Source organism: Pogonomyrmex barbatus, unplaced genomic scaffold, assembly GCF_055798465.1.
Source record: "Pogonomyrmex barbatus isolate J1 unplaced genomic scaffold, ASM5579846v1 scaffold11, whole genome shotgun sequence".
Classification (NCBI taxonomy): Eukaryota; Metazoa; Arthropoda; class Insecta; order Hymenoptera; family Formicidae; genus Pogonomyrmex; species Pogonomyrmex barbatus.
The window spans coordinates 6,489,696-6,514,009 of NW_028297107.1; the positions used below are offsets into that span (position 1 = coordinate 6,489,696).

Below are 24,314 nucleotides of genomic sequence, written 5' to 3' on the forward strand. Positions count from 1 at the left end.
AAATAGGTTAATGATAAAAGATACACTTATTGTGTATGTAACCTGCGATTTATTGCAAATTTTTATCGAATCTCAATTAAACCTTTAATAGTGAATTTGACATTATATAGACATTAAATAATACAATATATATATATATATATATATATATATATATATATACACACACACACACACACAGGATGTTCCCGAATAACATGTACAAACGGGAGGTGATCCCTTATGAAAAAATAAGAAAAATATAAAGAATAAAATTTTTTCGTTTTCGGCTTAGTTTTCGAAATAATCAAGTTTGGAAATTCGCCCCGTGTTGTACACACTTACGGTTAAAATACGATTTCCTCTGCATTTTTCAAAAGACTTCTTTCTATTCTTTGTATCGTTCTCCGTTCAGGAATTCTATTAGGTTAATTCGATTAGGATATCGTTCTCTGCAATCACGAACGGTAGCGGATAAATTTCTGTGACAGACTCCCAAAGCTCGAATTATATCACTGTATTCCCGATTCATATAAATTATTGTCGTAGCAAATTAACGAAAACTAAATGTTCATGATGAACCGACGATTTGACATACCAAAAGTTGTAAAACATTGTTTATAAACACGGGTAGACATTATGCGTCACTTATGGGTGAATCTTAACCGTAAGTGCATATAACACGGAACGAATTTCCAAACTTGATTATTTCAAGATCTCTATCTAAGCCGAAAACGAAAACATTTTATTCTTTACATTTTTTTCTTATTTTTTTATAAGGCATCACCTCTCGCCTGTTTGTACATGTTATTCGGAAACACCCTATCTTTCTTTTTAAATTCTCTTTTAGAAAAGTGTACTGTCGAGTTAAGAACTAAGGCTGCGAAAATTATCTATGCTCACCTATGAAATCGCAATGGTGCACCCGACGCTTCTCCAACTCTGGATTATTCCGCCTATTGAACTTGGTCGTCATCGATGGCGGCTGAATCCTGTGGGCTGGATTCAGAATCGGGCCCGGTTGGGGATACGGGGGTGGCGGTGTTCGCCTGGGTGGACCGGCACCGATGGGCGAACCGGGATCGGAGATCGGTGGCGTCAGCGGCGAAATATACATCAGCCTCGTCATCGAACCATAGAGAGGCGATGTCGCGTTGCCACTCGGCTGATGATGACTGGTTGTCGACGAATCATTATTGCTACCACCGCCGTTGTTGCTGTTGTTGTTGCCGTTGGCGCCGTTGCCGTTACCGTTATTGCTACCAGTGTTATTCCCACTTGCGCTATTACTATTAACAGTCCCGCTGTTGTTGTTGTTATTGTTGTTGGGAAAACTCTTGAAGAGAGCCGCCGTCGTTGCCGTCGTCGTCGTCGTCGTCGTCCGATGGTGGACGACATGTTGAACACTAGAGGAGTTCGAAAAGGGATTCTGTGAAGGATTCGTGGTTGGCCCCTCGAGAAGATGCAAGGTCGGTTGTGGTGGTAACGGTTCCGTCTTGATCTCCACCGGGGAAAGAACCGGCGGCGATGTCACATCGTCAGTCTCCATCTTTACGTGGGACTGCGAGCCCAACATGTCCGCGTTTTCCGGATCCAGCTTTTGGATACTCGATGTGATATCCTCCCAAAGCGGCGGCCTAAGAAAGACGTCGTCATCCTGGCCGGCGGTAGCGGACTGATTTCTGGCGGAAACAAAACTAGCCTGTGGTGGTCGGCACACTGCCGTAGGTCCACTGACCTCGAAAAAGTCCTCCATGTGCACGGATGACTCCCGCGCATCCCTCGCATCCGATTCATCTTCGTCCAGCCTTTGTAGACGATCGAGATCCTGTCTGCACAGCAAAGTGTCCAGGTCCGACGTCTGCTGGGAACAAAAGAAACGGAACTCGTCGTGTACAATTGTAAATCTAACTTTCTAATTAGTGTATAACATTTCTTTCGATTCTCAAACTACTATTTCATTTACGTTATCATTTTTTAATGTATCGTTAATTTCCAAATGTAATCGTCAGTGCTAGTAGTGAAAGACGCACGACAGAGCTCTTTAGCGATAATTTTTTAAAAAATTATGACAAACATATATATATATATATATACTACTTAGCATTCTTCTAACAACAAATAGTCAAAGTTCCTCCGGTTGTTCCAACGTTCGTAAAAATTGTACAGGGCGCATCTGCCGAGAAAAGGACGGGGGGGGGGGAGGAGGCGAGTGACTTGCGATATGGTGATACGCGCGGCGAAGGTCCCCGGGTCGGACATCGTCAACATGCACAACACCGTCTCGCCCTACGACGTCCAGCACGCGCGAGGAGGAGCGACGGAAGACGGAACGCGGGAGGCTGGCGATGCCGCGTCATCCTTCGCATGATTTGTACACGGGCAACACCGCCCTCGCGCCCCATGGTACACCGCATGCTCGCTCTTCCTCTCTTTTCCTCTCTCTTGTCATGTCGAAAGACGATGAGTGCCACCTCGCTACAGCGCGTTCGGTGCATAACATTCGGAGAAGTTCTACAAGGGTCTCTCGGATCGACGACAATGCCATCGTCGGTACTGTTCTCCCGCGCCGGAAACGCATGTGGGTATCAAAAGCGAAGCTGAGAGACAGTTACGGCATCGTTTCGATCTTTATGACTTTAACACTTCCGTTGGAATCTAAAGCTACGCGGCTAAAGCTACGAGAACGTATCGAATACCTGTCGAAAGAGGATCGAAAAAATTATGACACTGCTCCAACCTTTGGGACTTGAATCTGTAGCGCTAAAGCCTTTTAGTGTAGAAGATTGTTTGACATTAACTATTTCACGTGAACATCTTCGAATGCTTCGATAGATAATCTAAATTACTAAGAGACGCTTACAGATTCGATTAAAAATATCACGCGACAAGATTTTGAGCTTTCGATGGGGCTTTGTTGCTCGCCCCGCTCGTGCAACCCGCAATGATTTATGAATTATTTACACAATGAATAATTCATCGTCGGAAGATTGGTACACTCGCGACACTCGATCGTACCTGATATGCAATTTGAAAAGGAGCGAGGTACGATGCGCGCGCGAAACATTATACTTAAAAAATCTGTATGCTTAAATCGTAGCGTATCGCGTTTGCATCGCGTTTGCGTCGACGAACGATGGTGCCTCGATTACGAAGGTTTCGATTTTACGAGCGGTGAAAGAGTACAGATTGGAAATTTTTTTTTGAGGCCGAAAAATAACGGAAAGAATCCGTTGAAATTTATAAAGACGTTATCATTTTGTTTGTAAATGTAAAAAAAAATTTATTTTTACCAAATAAACGAAGATATGATCTTTTTTATGTGATTCCCTAATCCATATTTGTATTCGCAAAAATTTATATATCGATTTAAGAATATGATCTGAAGCGGACAACGTACGTTGAAAATGCGATTTGCAATGCCACGTGTTATGGTGCCTTGATGATTTCTTACCTCGTAAACCTTGTACTTGATACTATTTCTGTCTTAATTTAATAAAATATACCCTATAATTGAATATATCTGTTACGCGCGAAAACACACACGATATTAAATACGGCAAAATGCGCCCGAAGAGCGAGAGCGTTTCGCAATTTTTTTTCTCGATCCATCGGGGCCGGCCACGGTGGGACCAACCTCTTTTCCTACAATCTCTCGTCATCCGTCTCTTTCTCGCGTTGCGATGATAATGATAGTGCGGAGCGCGAGCAAAGTTCGTCCATCCGGCTATTAATGCGCGTAATCATAGAGCCAGGGTCGCCGGTGTTAATAATGCGTTTTCGAATCTGTCGGAGCGAGAACGAACACCCACGCCGCGCCGATACTGCGTCGTCATTATGTAGCGGCGACACGTGTGTATGCGTTATGCATGCGTGCGTGCGCGTGCACTCCCACGCGCGTGAGTCCGCGCGCGCGCACGCGCACGCGCGCGCGCGGATGCACGCTACGCTAATATCTTCGCTTGATTATTCCGGTTGATCGCAAGCTGGTTTGTTGATCGCACACACCAACAACAACGACGATGATAACGATGACGACGACGGCGGACGTCGTAATCGTCCTCGGAAAAGGAATGATTTTTTTTTTTTTTTTTCCCCCTCGGCTATAGCGAGTTAATAAATCTAGTTCGCGATATTCCGGCGAATGCGAGATACGATATCCGTTCTCCTACAACTCGATTAGCATGCCGCCAATGATTCCGGAGCGCAAGAACATTTCTCGCTTCGAGCTCATTGCAGACACTGTATTAACGGGTTTTGCGAGAGAACGTGGAAAATCGCGTGGAGTAGCGAAAAGAGGATGATGAAAACGATAAAAAAAATCAATCATTTTTAAATGCAAAATCTTAATCTGTAATTGATAGCTGAAACTATTGAAAGCGAGTCAGCATTCCCCTTGACTTGCTCTATTTTAACAAAAGTAGTAAGAAATTGGATTAAATATATATAATCGTCTATCGAATTGCGTAACATTTGGCGCCTTTGATACGGCGCCTTCGATAACTCGTGCAAACTAGTCGACTCGTACTTCATAATTATCTCGGGAACGAATCACCGACTAAATTCATCGATATAGTGACGTGATAAACGCAATGCGGCCAAGGAAGATGGATGAATAGAAGAATCGAGGCGACGCGACGCCATACTGCTCGCGGCGAGAAAACGCAGCGCGCAGAAGCAAACATAGCTCGCCGAATCAATCTGGGGAGGCCACACCCTCTGACCTAAAGCCGCATTATCGCGATAAACGCCCAGGAAAATGTCAGCCATGAAGTCGCCCCGAAATGTTCTCTCGCGCGATTCTTGCCAAAAGGCTTATCATCGCCCGCCGCGCGTTGCGACTTTGCGTTCGATATCGTGATCGCGATCGCGATCGCGATCACACTATCCACTCGAACGGATACATACTCGCGAGAAGGCATGAGTATGTTCACGATCTGTCATATTTTTCTGCTCGTCCAAGTGTTCTGATCTCGATAACAATGCGCGCACACGGGAATGACGCGACTTCGAGGTAATTGCGACGATCGTTTCCACGAAATACGAAGCTGGATTTTTAATTGCTCCGGTTGCGATATTTCATCAACAATCTGTTATAACTGTAATTCATTTACAGTTATACGGTAAAATCTAGCGATAGCCGTACGCGATAACATAAAATTTACTACCAAGTTTCGAAGGCATTTTCTCAACTCATTGATTTTTATCCTTTACGGTGTAGTCGTCACTTACGTTAGAACCGCAAATTTCAAAAGATAACGCTGTTTGAAGCGCTAAACGAGCGAGACCCTCGTTGGTTGACCGAAGGAACGGCTTCAACAGGCAGAACGAAAAGGGGGACGAAGAAGGAGCTCGGGTTCGGGCTCCGGACGACCGCGGGTTGCGTTGCGTCGCGTCGCGTCGCATCGCATCGCATCGCGGGTTGCGTTGCGGCTAGGGACGAGGCACGAGACGCACGGAGGTCCTTCGCATCCTCCGATCCTCCTCGAGGGGGCTGTACATCCGTGGCACGGCGCGGCGCGGACACGTAGATTCTATCTCTCCGTCCATTCAGCCGCCTAGGTAATAAAACTCTCGCGTCCATTATTTACTTGCATTATCGTTACTTTACGCCCACGCGAACGCGCCGTATTTATGGTGAAATTATTCAGCATTATTTCGCGGATATGAATAAGATGACGCCGGAGATACGTCGCCGTCGCCGTCGCCGTCGCCGTCGCCGTCGCCGTCGCCGTTGCCGTTGCCGTTGCGATTCGCGAAATCTTTCGTGCGGAAAGCGAGAACCTACGCGAGAATCTACGCTCCTTTATCGCGAAAGGGTGATCGCGCGTGATCGAGATCAATCCGGTCAATCGCGGTTGATCGCGCGGGAATCCCGATACTTCGCGCAAAGAATTTAACCACCCTCTCGCTACGATAAGCGAATCATCATCGACAATATCGCCGCGTGACGAGATTGCCAAAAGCGATATTTCGACCAATCTGCTGGAAACCCGCCGGAAGCGACGGCCTATCGGCTAAAAGTATGGCAGAAAGAGGTTGAAAGGGGAGAAAATCGATACCCCCCCCGGGTATCGTTGCGCAAGTGCCTCTAAAAGGACGGCGCGACGATTAGGATGAGGAGGCAAATGGCGGCGATGGCGGCGGTAGGCAAGAGAGTAACATTGTTCTCTGTATACATTTCGTAAGTAGATTGGCATTTGTGATGCAAGTCGAGCCACGCTGCTGCCGCCGTTGCTGCTGCCGCTGCTGTTGTTGTTGACCTTTAAACGACTTTCTTTTAGACTACGCGTGACTTGATCTCGGAACTCGATTCTGCTCGATTCCCCCTCGTCGTCGTCCTGCTCGGTGCGAGAGTAATACGTGCACCGGCAGCACCGGCGTCGCACCGAATCGCTCAACGTCGCGCGAGGTACACCGCGCGGAAACGCGTGCGAATTCTGCGTGCGTGGCGAGAGATCACGATTCCGAGATAACTGCGGCCCCGCGAGTTTTATCGCGACTAATTACTCGGCGCACGGAAATTTATATCTCAGTTCTTTGCCGCGCGTTTTCTCGTATCACGCCAATCCGATAAACTCCGCGGAATTCCTCTATGTTTGAACGTGACTAAATACCACCGCGCAAATATTTTTACCTTGACGTATATTGAATATATATATATATATATATATATATATATATATATATATATATATATATATAAATGTATGAATATGCAAAAATATAATAGAAAACGTAATGCACCGTGTAAAAATGATTATCTACGAGGGGATACGCGGGATACAAGGTGACGATCTAGTTTGCTCGATTTATCTGTTAAGCGTGCGCGAGTCGTTCGACTGATAAGATCGACGAATCTTTCGAGCTATCGCAAAATTCATGGCTCGATCGACACATCTGTTTATCTGTTCGTAATCGTGACTCGCGCGACCAGACCGCTGACTTTCCGGCCGGAAAATTACTTAATGAATATGGACATGCAACGCATTACGTCGTATTAAAACGCACGTGCGCGCAGACACATCCCAATGTTGTTCACGAAGCGGAGTTTGACAAGCACGCTCGTATTACCTCAGCACGTGGCGTCCGCGGACCCTTTTTCGCCCTCTTGCCGGACACGTGCGATGGCTCCGCGATACCGTTTGTCGTTGTTTGTCCACGACCATTTACGGATCGATCGCGCGATGTTAATCGAATAACTTCAAGGTCCGCGACATGGCTTAATCGTTCGCTATTAAGTCCTAATGTAGGCATCATTTATCAATTAGACTTGTAAATCGATTCTAAATGTTAAGTAAGCACGAAAAAGATTTATCGATTTCAAACTGAGCTACATCTATGTAATTCCGTCTATGTAATTCGAATAAACCAAGAATCAATAGAGTTCCAAGTTTGCTAACGAATCATTGATTATGAGGAATATACATTTTTTTATAATCGAGTATTTAATTCTTTTCTTCGTCGAGCGAACGCCATGTCGACGCTATTCTCGTTTCTCCGCTTCACCACGGCAGGCCACGCTTCATCATCGATCTCTCGCATTGTTAGACGCTCGTCTCACGCGATCCGCACATCCTGCGGATCCACTCCCCTCATTAGGACACCTCGGGTCATATATTACCACGCGACCGCGCGCGCGCGCGCGTTCTCCGAGACGCATAAATCCAGGTGCAACAACAAACGGCGATTAACACGGTGAAACCGTTGGTCATTTTGACCACCAAGTCGATATCTTTGGTAAACCATCAGCGGAATTTAATTTATATTAATGATGCAAATTTATTTATGGATAGAGAAAAGATTAAAAGCTTTTTTATATTTTTCTACACCACATCCCTTCGCGCGCTCGACAAATTTACGCAATCGGATAAATGCATCCGAAGATTCTTTCTCACCTTTCGCCTTTCCGTCCGTAGAAAAATTGAAAAAAAAATTCCACGATCGGCTTCCTAATATTTACTACGCCAATCGGTAAATATAAACCTGATTCGGATCTCGCCACGGTCATTGATGATTCGTCATCTGTTTCCTCGGCCGTCCCCTGCCGTCTCGCCATGTCGCGACGATAGGGATTGCTCGCCAAAGATTATCGTTATCGACTCTCCATGATTTCGTTGCGCAAGCGACGGCAGGCGTGAGTCACTCCTCGAGAGCCGCTGACTCGCGGGATGATCCCTTTGGCGAGACCGGGATCACTCCTCGGCTGGCTCGCTCACGATGTTGTGGCGCATTAACGTGATTACACGCCACGCTGCTAACGTTCCTCGCGGACTCGAGAGTCAGCTGGTAGCGCGCGCGCGCGCGCGCACGTACGCGTCAAACTTCTGTGCTACCTGGACATCTCCCTTGTAATTTGCACCTGGTATTTCGATTCTATCTGCGCGCGATTCCGATAACGCCCCATCGAACGAGGCCGCACGGACGTAATCTCGAAATTTCTTTTTACCCTACTAATTTACAGGGGGACACGTATCGGCGGACGAATAAAAATGCATACAAATTAAAAACTGTGAGCTACAGCGTTTCTCTTATAAGCGAAATATTATAAATTGTAAATGATAATGGATATTTATTTATTTTTTCGCGTCAAAAGATACATATGAAATCAGATCTCGAGAGAAAAAGTAGTTGCTTATTATCCGCAATGAAACATATGAAAAAACTATTCGCATGTTTATTCATTTAGAATTCATTTAGAATAATTTTATACATAAAAAAATATATATAATTACGATAACATTCTTGCTTTATGATTCCAAAAAAATGTTCAAAAAAAAAACAATCATAAGCCATACTTTAAGTGTAGCGTATTTAGAAAAAGTATTTAAGTATATTCGCTCGAAATTGCTCGATAAAGCTCTGTTAGGAAACTAACATTTAGACGGCACAAGTCAATTTGAAGCCGTGAAAATGTGGTCGTCCTTGACTGCGGGGAGCTCGGAAAAGCTATGGGAAGGAACGTCTACGAGAAAGGGGACAGGGAGCATCGTTGTGTTGACGAAAGTAATAGCGCGGTTGTTCCGGTTCGGAGGATCGTTACACGCGTATCTAGCACCACGGAGAGAACCCCTCGCCACCCGATGACCCCCGTTAATGCACTTTTAATTAATTAAACGGGCTGATGGGTTGCAGCTCCCCCCTCTCTCTCTCCCTCCTCCTCCCTCTCTCGCTCTCTTCCCTTCATTTTCTTTCTCTGTAACACGCGCTCTCGTGTGCGCCGACCTCGCGTGCCGCCGGCTGTCCGTTCTAGGTGCAAACTCGTGGACTCCCTCCGGTACCCGACTAAACGTTTCTCTCTCTCTCTCTCTCTCTCTCTCTCTCTCTCTCTCTCTCTCTCTCTCTCTCTGCTTTTTCTCTTCATTGATCCCGTCACGCTCTTTCGTCGTTGAAAGCTCGCTGTTGCCCGTGGCATTCGCGTAAAAGCTTCGCGTAACGGGCGCTAATAGGTCATGCGAATAAAAGTGGGGCGAACGCTTTTAGCAGAGACTAAAAGCATTAAATACTTGTTTCATAAATCATTTTAATAATAATGACAGAGTTATTAAAAAGTTAGCGTTAAATGGTTCATAATGAATTTCAGATAAATAAATAATAATAATAAAAATAACAAATAGAGAGACAAATATAAATGAATAAAATACATTTCTTTTCTTTTTTTGTATAGAGCATAAGAAGCAAAAAAATATATGATTCGTATAAGCAATCTTATACTTTTTGCCGCATGTTGACTCGTAATTTCAGATATTTGCTTGCAAGTGTGATTTTTTTGTCGATTACGTTCGTGACGGGTATTAATAACTTAGCCACGCAAGTATCACTCACTGATACGCTGGTGATTCCGTAATTATTGTAATAAAGTATGTTTTTCTCCATGTAGCCATCGATGATAAATATTTCTCGTGTTTTCACAACGTGCATTTTGATCATACCTACTTATAACATTTCGAGCGAATTTGAATGATATTTGCCTGAGCGTATCTTTTGAAAAATAAAAGAAAGAGAGAGAGAGAGAGAGAGAGAGAGAGAGAGATTTTACCCGTGCGAATATACAAAATGGATTGTCTGCTCTCGCTTCTCTTTATCGCTCGACTTGGTGGACAACCCGAGAGCATAGCGTGGCGCCGATTTCTTTTGTTGTTGCGCTGCCGTAATTAAACTTACCAATGACGTTGATTTAGTTACTCTCTACGCGCCCCTACGCACCCCATGTCCCCCTACGGGATACACGCACGAGTCGTGTACATGAACCTTGAATCGCGTTTATACGGAATAAATAATTTTACGGCCGGATGGACCGAGTCACTTTTCAAAGTTGTGTGATTTACTTCACCGGTTGCAATGTTTTGCTATTACATACCGTTACCAACGTGTTGACTTTAATTTTCTAACGGACTCGAGATCTTCGAAACTCCACCTTTAAGAAAATCTCGCCCTTCTCAGGTATGAATATACGTTATATAATTACTCCATTTCCTGACCCGATGTCCCGTATTTTTAGTCATTAATCACACGAAAACTATCAAATTCTTCGATAATGTTTATTTTGAAAAGACTGATTCTAGGAGGACATTCAGTCATCCTGGGACACTCTGTATACGGTGGTGGACGACGGTGCATCGGTAGACGGACTACGCGAGATGCGCAGGACGATTAGAACGAATGGTCGTTATAAATCAGCTCCCTCGTTGGGCCCAACTTGCAAGGAGGCGCGGAGAAAGAGAGAGAGAAAGAGAGAGAGAGAGAGAGAGAGAGAGAGAGAGAGAGGGAGGGAGGGAGGGGGAGGAGGCAGAAAGAGAGAGAACTTCTCGGGAGAACCAAGATTTCGTCGTCCAAATCCTTCGTCCTCTTTTTCCTCTTCTTTCATTCAGTTCGGTCCGTTTTCTCGACGCATCCTAATCTACTCTCGCTCCGCGCGCACCCAAATAATCCTGATCCACTGACATCTCGCCTGCAGCGGCAGTGTCCCGACCGAAATAAATGGCCAAGGCGGGATGCAAGATCACGGTGACATCACGAGAGGACATGGTCCTGGGATCGGGAGAACGTAATTATCCGTGAAGCTCTTATTGATTCCATCCGCCACATTCGCTACCCGAAAAATTAAAGTCTCACTTTTACGTAACATACGATACAATATCGTCTTTTATCAGTGTTACTTTGACGAATATTCCTTAAGAATTTTCAATTTTTCTTAAAATTTTAATATAGGTTTGTTAATATAAAATACCGATTTTAGAGAATAAGTTTTGTTATAATTGTTTTAATACAATTGTGATTCTTACTTAAGTCATTCTGTTATATTCATCTCTGTTCTGGCTGTATAAATTCCAAGAAAAAAATGGATAAATGAACTTGTAATATTAGCAACAGAGAAAATTTTGTCGTATGAACGCACGAAATTTTTATCATTTGGTTTCCTCTTTTGTGGCACAATTGTTATCAATCGGAGGGAATTCATCGATCTTATCCTGACGATACGCTGCACTTTGATATGATGCGCCGGTATATCGCGTCCGTCCGATGTCAATAAGAAAAACCGGTTAGAACGGTTGGTACCTTCATCGAAAGTGATAGTCTCATGCATTCTGGATTCGAGATCGCAAAAGCTGATCCTGTAGCCGGCTGACATACTTTTTCGAAAATTCGTGGCGAGGTCGTGCGCGATGCGAGAATGGACCGATGAAATCGATGAAATTGCGGGAACGACAAGCAGGAAGACTAGAAAAATTGATTATTCTCGTTTCTCGTTAACGAGATCTTTTCTCGAATTCTCGATCGTTGCCCAGTCGTCATTTTACGTCTCGCATCGCGTTTCGTTCTCGTCATTGCCCCTCGAGGAAAGATTCGTGAGTCAATAATCGCGGAAACGGCTCGCACACGACTTTCGTCGTCCGACCGATCGCTGTTCAAACTCGAGGCGCTTTTATTTGTCGATTTCCTACGACTTCGGCGAACGAGAGTTTCCTGTTGAATCAAAGCGCGATGAGTCAGTCCAACTACTACGCTCGAGGGAGGAAAATATACCTTACATGTACCGTTACAAGTCTTCGCGCGATAAGACGAGCGAATGTAAATATGAGACCAATTCTAAATGAAAACATAATCCGTTTCGTTAACAAGTGATACGTGTCGTCATCAAAAGTTACTCTAAAGAGAATATCGGAAGTGGACAACGAGATAACGTGAGACTCGTGAGTGCGCAAATTTCAATCGCGATATTTGGCTCCTCGACCGATTCTGAGGAAGGAAAAGAAGGCGTTTCGAAAAAGAAGGGGCCGGGATGAGATAAAGGAAGATGGGAAAAAAGAATAGGAAGAGAAAGAGAGAGGAGGGGAGAGCAGTGAGTCAGATGGAAACGTCGGTCCTGTCCGTGAGTATACGTGTGCGTGTCGTACGAGTCCACCCAGTATGTTAATTCGCGCTGATGACCCCATCAGGAAACATGTTCACCGCTGAGTGGAGGAGCCGAGTTTTCGTTTCGTGCTTCTTCGGCATTCGTGCTGTATAATACGCGCTCTCGTGTGTGCGTATACACGACGCACGATGCACGCATACGGTTACGCATGTACGTGCGCCGGCTAACTCTCGACTCGAGCAATCGTTATTCCCTCCCTACCCTTCCCTTTCCCTCGATCTACGCCTACGCACTTGCCGGAACATTCCAGCCAGGACTAATCCTAATAGAATTACCGTATACTCATTAGGATCCATCAAGAGCGCCGATTCGGACATACAGTGTACCCTCTCGTCTTACGTCGATTTATCGCGAAGATTTTTCAAATTTAGATTTCCAAAATTTTTGTTCTGAACTGGAGGATTTTCCAAAAATTAGGATTTTCCAAAGTTTATAAATTTAAGAAGAATAGCTATCCGCTATTTCCCTTTTTACAATTTTACTCAAACGATTAAATTAGATATTTATTTGTGTAATTTTGAAAACATAAAACATATTACATATTATATTATGTTTCGCATCGATTTATTAAAATATAATAATATAATCGGCACGTGTTTAAAGGCGGCCACACACCGCGTTCTTTACGCTTCTTTCCACGACAAACGCGTGAAGGGAAATTGATTCGGTTCAGCGAATACCCGCCTCTTCTAGTCGCGATTCCTAAGAGCTTACAGCTTATAGGAATACAATAAGACAATTATAGAGGACGGATGGTCGGGGAGATAGGCGACGGATTAGACGGAACGGTAAGCCGGTCCAATCAGCCGGTTCGTATTTATCACAAAGAGACGAACGGGAGTCACACCGAAGAAACCCGCGCGCATTCTCGTCGCAGAGGCGTCGAAAAGATCGACGGTTATGGAAATGCGAATGTCGGAGTATGCGAGTATCGATTCGATTTCGAGAAAGAAAAGGAAGGAGAGACAGAGATCGACGCCACTGTGAGCGATGTCCCGATGTCCTATCGGGACGAACAGGAGGAACCTCAGCCTCCTCAGCGGGACGTTAATACCCGAGTATAAGAGAGCTCCCCTTCGATAGAACCGTCGATCTCCACGCTAGTACCGCCAAATCCGACTGCGATACACGCATATACCGAGATACGCATCACGATTTTATATATCGATATTCCGGAATAGTTCTATTATGTGGACACTTCGAATAAATTCGAGAACCGACTGCGTCGAGCACTCGGGGCACTATTGAAAAGATTCCACGCGTAATATTTTTCACCGTACCGAAATTTATCCTGTTGTCTTTTAATCGTGTTATTGTTTTAGCCGCTGAAAGATGTTCAGACGTGAAAAAAATTTGTCACGGAAAAAGACAAAAGTTACGCTATGCTAATGAAAATCAATTTCGGAATGGAAAAGGATCGATCTTATCGTTCATAATGCAAGGGACAGTAATGACGTTCGCTCGGCTACCGCACATTGGCGCGCACGTGAGAGATTACGACGCATTCAATTAACATCTCAATATCCGTATATCGCGCGGCCATTATTTTAATTACATTTACTACTCTCAAATAGAAATTAAAGTAAGGTTGCGTCATAAAGCTTCGCGGATTTTTTAATCTCTTCTTCGTCGATATCGAGTGACGTGTATAATCGCGTATTTCTATATCCAAGTTCTGACGATATAAATAAAATATATCTGCTAATGGAAAGAAATGAAAGGGACTCTAGGAATGTCGAATCTAATCGGCGATCTTACAGATTAGAAATTTAATTTCGCAGAATGAGTACCTGTCGATTCTTCTTAATTCACTTGCGTCTTGTTTTTCATTGGCGCATTAAGCGAAGTAACGGGCGCGCCGTCTGCGTAGGCATACCTTGCTTTCGCTAGTACGAGGTGGCAATCTACGAGAGATTTCGAGGTACGGTACAATTTCACAGAATATTATGTAGCAAGGTTTCCGCCGCGAAGAGAGTTCTTATCCTTATCCGTTTTAGTGTCTGACTAAAAGCGACAATGTCATCACTCGCGCATACTCGCTGAAGTCATACGAATGTATGCGCAATGATGCATGCACCGTCGCTTGCCGTTACGCGAATGTTAACCGCATCATTAAGATCGCATCGACAGAATTTCGCGGTGCACTCGAGGCTAACGTAATACGCGCATGATGTATCACGACACTTTTATAGCGATCATTACGGATTATCTAGAATTAAAGATAGCATCCTCTGAATACATACGCGCTATTCGCGTGTGTCTTATGTTAAATGTATTGTAATTTATATATTTTAATTGTGTTTCTCTGCCGCGCGCGTGGCACTGCCATATACCATATCGCATGAGGCCGCATGATACATCGTGCATTTCTTTTTATCACTCGATGCCATTGTACCTAATTGACGTCGAGAACGTCCGAGAAGGGTGTATCGAATCACAGGTAAGCTTATACACGTGATTGCGATTCTGCACGTGGACGGACGATGCGTTCAAGGAGTATCTCAGACTGCGCGGGTTTTTGCGCGAGAGCGGCCGGGAGAGGAGAAAAGGAAAGTTATGCTCGGCCGGCAGAAAAAAGTCAGATACGAGGGTATACCAAATCCAGCGAAAGCGAAGGGGACGCGCGCACGCCCGGTCCTCCGATCTCCCTTCGTGTCTCGCGTAGTCAATTTCATCGTGGACCAGATACCAACCGCGGCGCAGGACCGGGACCAACGTGACCAACGGTGGTCGTATTGTAGTTGATTTGTGACCACTAATTTTATGTCCCGACAGCGGGATCGCCCCGTCGTCCCGCCATCGCCCCATCGCCACCGCCCCGCCATTAGCCATCCATTCGAAAAACCACGGGCCAAGTTTGTGCGCGGGCATTCATTCATCCTCCGAAACGCATCATGGATCGCGGCCAAAACCTCATAATGTCCATTGTCACCGGGCATAACTACGCTTTCGTCTCTGCACGATGGTACGAGTGCGATGGGAAATTTATTAAACCTTAACTGGCTCGATGAAATAATGCTTACAAATCCAGTCCCGATGGGGTTTAAAGTGAGAATCCCCCCAAACATTGTGGGATCATTATATAATCGCTACAGGCTAACATCTCTCAGTCCCAGAAATTAACCACAAATATACGGATCATTGACATAATAAAATAGAAAAAGGAAATAAAAAGTGAGAAGAATTTAAATTTAAGAGTAATCACAAATAGGAGAAAAAAATCAAAAAAATTATCCGTGAGGAGCTATTTATGAGTTCCTTTTCAATATTTACGCGGTCTTCTGATTTCTCTATGAGAAAAAAATGCAAACTTGAAATAGAAGACGATGCTCAAGATTTTCGTGTTGTATTTCGTCCATTAAATCGATGATTTATGTCAGAATGATGCGTTCGCATTATAGGTACTTAACTTCTGTGAATGGACCCTCTTTGTATCGCAATGGAGGGTTAAAGGAAAGAGCCGCATCCCCCGTGGAGCAGAGTCACGCCTCAACGTTGCCCCACGGCACGTTGACTAATCACGTTATCCCTCGATATATCGAAGATTGTACCATCTTTCATGTTTTCTTCCTCGGCTAGAATCCAATAAACGCATATGGACCACCTGTTGATTGCGTTTTCTCGCGGGAGAGAAGATCTAAAATCATCCTTACAAGAATGGTGAATTCAAAGATCCACTGAAGCCCCCCCCCCCCCCTCCTCCGCCAAAGGAGAATCGATAGTTGGGATTAATGATAATGATCGAAATGATAACAACACTGAAATACAGGTTGTTAAGTTTTAGAAGCGATAATCGTGTTGTCGAAGTAACACAATCGTATAATATGCCTCCAACGAGGTTGGCCAGAAAGCCACGCGAGAGCACACGTACGCTAGCGACCGACAGACAGATAGACAAAGAGAGGAAAGTGCGCGATGATCGCGAGAGCGAGAGAGAAAACACTCGCATCACATTCTAGGCTATTCCGCATTCTGTTCCCCCACTTGGCGATCCTCGTCCACGAGCCACCGGCTCACCTCTACGCCTTCGTCGTTGTGTTGGACTTGCTGGAGAAAAGTTGTATAACGAAACACGTATGCGTGTACCTGACACGGCCGCGGCCCGGACCATAATGTAACAATACGATTGCCAATTAAGGTCCGATGCATACGGAGTGCCAAAAAACCGCGTCGTACGGAGATGATAATCGAAACGATATATGGACGCGGATGCGTCAAATCACTACGAATTCATTACTTCATTTGTCGTGTGCTTAAACGTGCCACAAACTAGCTCGAATACGAGCGACAATTGACGCGTGCCTTTTTGCCGCGCCTTCACCGGGTTTTAATCGACATTAAGAAATGGTATGCGTAACGAGTAGACGCGAGATTCGCAACAAGTCGGGTCTGCCGCACGAATATACGTGGACCTCGAAATAGCGTGGGAAACAGGGAAAACGAGCGTATATGCTTGCCCATCGTCGAGCATAGCGATGACAAAACCGGCGACCCGTGAGAATATCAGAATAGCAGTTTTGCCAAGTTAAATACGGTCACAAAAGTGCATTCGTTGTCTAATTTAATAAAACCGATCTTACGCTCATAATTATACGCAAATATAATTTTTCGATAAATTTTCAAGTAATTTCTTAAATTCTAGAGGTTTAGCTTGTTGAACAATTTCTTTTCACATTTTATTTTTTCCTAAAATTTAGCATAACGATTCGATATTCTTATATGCATAAAGTACAATATAACGTAAGGTATTCAAATAAGAAAATAGATACGTCGTATCTCTTATTATTCGATATATCGATACGCCGCCTCTTTCTTTTTCTCTTCATTCCTCTCCCGAGCTCGATCTCATTGTTGATCGCACGCATGTGTTTACCGAGGTTTCTATTTTATTACCTGCTTCTATGCACATATGCACACACGCACGCACGCACGCACGCACGTACGCGCGTACGTTTCGAGATAATACCGCGTTTCCACTGTGATATCTCTATTCGACGGAAAATAAAAGAAGGCAAGGTGATCTCGCGGATGCAATATGCTAACGCGAGAAAAAATCGATTTCACCGCGCGTCTGTGGGAATGCTCAAGCTCGTAACAATGACGTTCCTTTTAGTAACCTTTCGTCAATTACCCGTCGAAGAGAGGCGATAGCTCATTGGGCGATTATCGTCAAGCGGAGACACGTGGATGGCAATGAAAGTGACAGCGCGCGGACGCATACCGACATAGCGCGGCGCCGCTTGGACTGACAACTCCAGAGCTTGACTGACTACTACAGAGGAGACTATCGATCAGTAGCAAAGAGTTCAACGCGTGTAAAATTACAACCTTCTCGCAAAAAAAAAACCGAGTCACCGACGTAAAATTCTATCTTCCTGTTTTTTCACAAGATCTTTTTTTGACAAGAATTCCTTACCACCTTATGCCTTATTACCCTTCTTCTATCGGAATTATTGCGGTTTAGAATCCAATTTTACATTGTAAAATTTTCAATTTAAATATGATACCAATCCTTTTAATATAATTTTTCTGCATGTATATAAGTGAATAATACACCATATAATTGTTGTTGCAATGTTTTGGATTGTTTGATGGATGTACAAGATAAGCGAGACAACAACAGGCAACGTGCCAAAAAAAAGAAAAAGAAAGAAATAAAATCGATCGAAAGCATTGCGTGGTAGGTGCAGGCGACGCAAGCGTCGACCCTGACACGACTCGAGTCAGTGAAGTCCGCATTATCCAAGAACACGATACCTGCGAGCTCTTTAATAGATCACACATGACATTTCTGAAGTTCGCCTTTCACAAATAACGGAATAGCGAGAAGCAATCGTGATAATCGTGAGAAAAATGTTAAGAAAATTAATAATCGATTACAAATTGTGCGTAATGATTGAAGAAATCGAATATTATCCGTGCACATCTAACGCTGAATTTATCCAATATCCGATTTTCATATCGGCTCAACACAAGAGTAACATTCAATAAGAGACTAAGAAGAACTAGAGAACTAAACTGCCGTGTTTAAAGAAGGAGATACAGACTTGGCTGCTCAAAATAGATGCGAATAGTAGATCCGACACGAAGAGATGAAAGATGCGCGACTTAAGATTATCTTATTACACGGCTTATGCTTACAACTAGATATTGCCAGCGACATAAATCAAAATACTTGGCAGATATTATGAGATTCGGTATACGTGAGATATACCGACTAGAAAAATTTATCATAATTTACGATTAATATCGAGACTCTTTTATCTGTCGGATCGGAACTGATACGCGCGTCGTTCTCTTCCTCTTCTTATTCTTGACAAATTTAACGTCCACCTAAACGCGTTATCCGTGGCGTTATGTAACGGGAAACGCGCGCTGCGTTTCTCGCGATCGAACGATTTGCGAAGAGAACGTCTCGTGATTACTCTCGATAACGGCCGGCGCGGGATAATCCGTGCAAATACGCAAAACCGAGTAATTGCAAACAGTCTAATCTCAATGTGACATTGGCCGCCGCGGACGCGTATATCTCTCACACAACGTGTCAGTACGATATTACGTGCGACAGATAAGGAAGATGGGGTTTCGCTTGAGAACGAGTTTCATAACTACGCATATTCGAGATACGCTTCGACGTAACTCTTATTACACGGAATAACTGAACTTAGAGAAAGAAAAAAAAAACTATTTACCCGGATGATGATCGCGCAAGGATAAATACGAAACCGAATTCAAATCGATACATTAGTATTCCGAATAGAAGTGATTTCGAAGAGGAAAAAAAATGGGATTCTTTCTTCGATATTAATGAATTTCGGCGGCGGATCACTCGGCGAGCTTCTTTGTTCCATGAGCTTCATTCCATAAGCCACGAAGGCGCTCAGTCACGTTAGAAAGTCAGCGGGGGCACTTCTCCACGCTCAGGCTCAGCTGCAACGACAGCGGTTAGGTCCTCTCTTACACGACCGCTCTCTTGGCGAAGAGAGATCCCGCGCGTGCGCGCGCGCGCGCGCGCGCGCGCTACGCTTTAGCACGCGGCTCTCGCGGGTTATGGTTGCGCTCAGGCTCAGGCTCAGGCTCAACTCGCGGCTCGGGCTCTGCTCAACTCGCAGATACCAATCTTGCTTCTTGACCTATATCCGCGTTTGAATCCTTTGCGCAATCGGCTCTGAAAGGCGTCTTCGAAAATCAGCGCGAGAAAACGCCGACGTCGAACGCGGTCGGGAGATCCGTTCCCAGGCGCGGATCGAATTGCGAAACGCATAGGTACGCGACCCTCCGCGATGTGCGTGACGAAGTAGCTTCGTGCCAACTTGCTAAGCTTTCGTGCTACGAGCCGAACAAAAATTTTCAAACTCGCGGGAGCTAATTGTTAATTAAACAAACGCGAGCCGAGATGCCTATATTCCAAAGTAGGAAAATCAACTTTATTGTTATTTCGAGAAAGCTATTTTCGAAATTAAGCTCGAATCCTAAGCCGTCTCTACATATCTTCACAAATAACAATGCGTGATAATAACCTTGTCTCTTGATCACGGCATCACGAATAAAGTCGAAGAGTATTCGCGTAGCAGAGGGAGCGCGGCATACAATCGCGGCCACTCAAGCCTCCTCCAAAGCGCTTTGGCACTCCGAGGAAAAGATTTACATGCGTTTCACGGTGTCCGGCGTCGCTGACACGATTGCTACGCAGCCGAGGGACACGTAGAATGCGCGTCGCGTCGGTACGCATCTTAAAAGTCGCTACGCACCGGTCTTCCTGCGCGGTCTCGCGCTACCAGCGATCGCTACGGCGAGTATACTTCAGCGAGGCTAAGGACCTTGATATTCCTCTCGCGATAATCACAAAAATTTCAATCGAATAAAAGTTTCGGCTATAATCTTTAACGGAATAGCTAAATTTAATTAGTTAAATGTTTGAAATAAATAAAATAAATAAAAATAAAGAAGAAAAAGAATTTGGTTATTTCACATGCACAATCATTGATATTGATAACCGATATCTGAATTGTCTTGATCACAATTTTCCTTAATCATATGATGATATGGACGGTCCAAGGAAGGACCGTCTGGCGTGTATTCGCGAGCAAACGACTGGCAATTTTTGCGTAATTGGATGCTGGGGAGATGAGACATACATTTCTTATACGCTGGTCATGTTATGTTTTCTTGGGCATATTTACATTAGCATATCAATGTCCCATTTTAGATCATCGTTGTCATTTTATCACTTGATAAAACAATCGACTAATGCCCGATTCCACCAACATAGATTTATTTTAATCTCGATTTAACTTGCTCTTCATCTTTTTCTAATTCTTAGAACTAGAAAAAGATAAAGAGTAAGTTGAATCGAGATTAAAGTTAATCTACATTGATGGAATTGATGGAATTGACATAAATGTCTGCGTTGAACATTTTCACATGTAAAGTGGTGCAAAACTTTCGCAAGGTCACTATCCTTTATGATTTTACGTAACCGGTCGGTTGAGAAAGTAGTCCAAAGTCTGCGTGGTCGGTTATAAATCCACAGGAACGCCCAAATATCTTACGATTATCCTGATCGTGCATAGTGATTTCCAAGAATGTGTACGAAAAAGCACCAAGACATATATAATAAATCGATAGCGATTCGCCACGTACGTTAAATTTTAGACTCATTAGCCACACGAATTGCGGATAATCATGTTCGAAAAAGAGATATACCTAATGATTACAAACTAATGATTACGACTGACCAAGAAAAATGTCTAATGTAAGATTAAATAGACGAAATTATTTACCATACTATTATCATTGTAGAAAGGACAAAATCTATAAAGTGTATCTCGTCGAAATAATTAATTACAAAAAATGATAAAAATGAACACATGTATAAATACCGATGCATACATATTCTTTTTATATCAATTTTTACTTATGATATGTTAATATGTGTACACGAGATACACGCCACTATTTCAACGTACATAAGACCGAGCGTCCGCGATCGACGTGTTTCTCTCCCGCGCGGCTGCACCGTTGAAGATAATTAGAACGAAAGCCAAAGCGATATACGAGACGCTCGTGCGCCGAGGTCGCGAGCACGCGAGACGAAACGAGGCGAGGCGAGGCAAAGAGAAGCGAGAGGAAGCGAGAGGAAGCGAGGCGAGGCTCGCCGAGACTCGCGGCGCACGCGGCCGAGCACCAAGGTTCGCCCGCTGGGCAGTCGAGGCCTCCGGAGCCCGTTTCCGTGTTCCGCGGCAAGGCAGCAGGGTAGGGCAACACAAGAGGAAGACGGGGCATACACCCAACAAGGGAGGAGAAGGGGGCGCGACCAGCAGAAGGGACCTCGAGGCCCGGGGCGCCGCGAGCGTAACGGTACATCGCGGAAGAGAGACGATAGCGCGGATTGCCTACCAGCCAGCCAGCCAGCCAGCCAGCCAGCCAGCCAGCCAGTCGGCCGGCCGGTAGTCTCCACCCGAGCCGAAAAGCGACGCGAATCTCGCCAACTATTATACCCAAACTCGCATCTACGGGACGTCTCTACGGGACGTTCCGGAGCCACCGGAAGGCCTTCATCTCTCTTTCTCTCCTTCTTCCTCCAGCTTGTTCAAGATCGATTTTTCTTTACGTTACGTACGAACTACCGCGGGCACGCGACGCGACGAGGAGATCGAGCTATTAAATTCCGTCTCATTAGTATGAAAAGCATGGCGTCGTTTCACAGTTATTACAGCGGACAGCACGATGCTTTACAATCCGTCCTCGACGTTAGCTCGCGCAATGCTAATGCGTATACCAGGCGGCTGAAACTTCCGTGGTGGCTACAAAGCGCCTCTTTACGCTTTACATTAAGTATGCAATGACACGATGAGGTACGGAGTGTCTACTTCGCGCGGTACAACACGCTTATTGTACCTGCACGCACGCCCGATTTCAAAAGAGAAACTCTTTCTCTCCCTTCTTTCTCTACCTTCATCCCGGACCTTCGCGTGGATTACTTCGCGCGAAAACCGCGGACAAATGGCGATAAATAGCGCTAAACAGCGATAATTTTCCGGCGATCGTCGCGTCGAGGCGCCAGTACTTGAGGACACACGATACTGCAAAGCAAATCTTACGAATCGGATATGCGAATATGCGAATCGATGTGAGAATCAAGTAGTTTTATGTAGTTAAAGTAAAAGAAGAAACGGGAAACGCGCGCGTTGTTGCGCGAAAGCGCCTATGTATAATCCGTTAAAATATAAAAGACGTTCCGATTAGCGGCTGATATTAACATATTTAAATTTATTTCCCGTACCGATTATGTGAGTATGATCACTCTATAATTAGATCACCACTGGAATTCTTTTCCCGCACGTCTGTCCGTTTCCTTTTCCGTATAAATAGCAAACATAACTGATTTTATCAATGAGAGAATCATTTGCTTTTTATATCAGTCTTTGATTTATCTTATTGCCCAAGCACAAATATTTTTATCGCGGTAAGATATTATGCCATATTGGTTCTATATTAGAGTCTATGTATTACGTGTAACAACGGGGAAGGGAAACGATCCCGGTGTTTCTGCGAAATCTTCGATATCGGGACGCGATCATTTTCCTCCCTGACCTGAACTCACGTGCGGTTCAAGTTAGCCATGCGTACGAGATACGCGTTGCCGGTAAATCATAGAGGTAAAAGCGCAGAACATGCAGAAGAGGAAGAGCTAAATTTACATAGTCGAATGCAGCAGCCCCGCTAGATTTATTACACGTAATAGGCGAATACGTGATTAGAATATGTTTTAGAAGCCTATCCCTTCGGCGAAAAATTACATATCTTTTATCGCGATCGTTTTGCTAAAGTAAAGAGCAAACATGATTTGATTATAAAATAAAATTTCCGAAAATTTCCATCGCTTTGCTACGTTCGCTACAAACATACTGAATTATACGTCCAAGGAAAGCATATCACATTACTAAATAATCTGACATATTTGATGTCATATCAATAATGAAACAGACATCATCCATCTTCTCAGTACTACGCAAGTTCACGACTTAGAAAATTGGTGCTGCAAAGTATAACTGACATTTCATTTGCTTATCTAAATTGAAACCCCTAGTAACGAGGGAAGGTAGCGTGATGTTTTCACGGTGTGGTGGCACTCACGAATTGAACGCAGAAACGCTCACAAGCATACCCGTGTAAATGGAGATATCGGTACACAATAATGTTGCCGGAGTAATTTCCTGTCCGAACTAAAGGCAGAGCTTCATTAGTCGGAAAGCATCGCTAGTTTCTTTGTATTACAAAAGTCTCTGTGGCTTAGCCGTGCTGCCAATTCTCTACACGCGCTTTCGTCATCGAAGGGAAGGAGAAATATATATATATATATATATATATATATACGATCAAGATATATATATATATAAAATATATAATATATATATAATATATATAATATATACGCCAGTCATTCAATCTTTCGCTCTTTAAGAGAACCTTGCGCATAACGCGCGATTCATCCTATTCTAATCATATATGATTGAATTTAATCTCGAAGTTTGTCGCTTCCGAGATACTTATGTCGATATCGATATTTACTTTATATATATATCTTGATCGTATATATATATATATATATATATATATATATAAAGCAAATATCAATATCGACGCAAGTATCTCAAAAGCGACAAACTTCAAGATTAAATTCAATCGTATATGATTAGAATAGGATGAATCGCGCGTTACGCGCAAGGTTCTCTTAAAGAGAGAAAGATTGAATGACCGGCGTATGTCGAACGAGTAACGGTCTCTCCACGGTTTATATTCCTTTTCCATATGCCCCATAGTAGCCCGAAGACGCCCGCGTTGCGGGGCATCCGCGACGTTTTAATACCATGCTCGCGCGATCGATGCCTCGGCATCTTCTCCGATAACGAAG

The 24,314-nt window shown here is 44.2% G+C and overlaps 1 protein-coding gene across 13 annotated transcripts in view; it reads right to left on the bottom strand.

Moving 5' to 3' along the window:
• Nucleotides 1-24,314, bottom strand: part of LOC105426510 (uncharacterized) — a 41,877-nt gene that overhangs the window by 9,080 nt on the left and 8,483 nt on the right. For 12 of the 13 annotated variants that reach the window (XM_089070910.1, XM_089070911.1, XM_089070917.1 and 9 more), the window contains one exon: nt 883-1,843. In XM_089070910.1, the coding sequence (XP_088927036.1) occupies nt 883-1,843 (961 nt within the window). The remainder of the gene's footprint in view (nt 1-882; nt 1,844-24,314) is intronic. The other variant, XM_011637767.3, reaches the window with a different exon arrangement.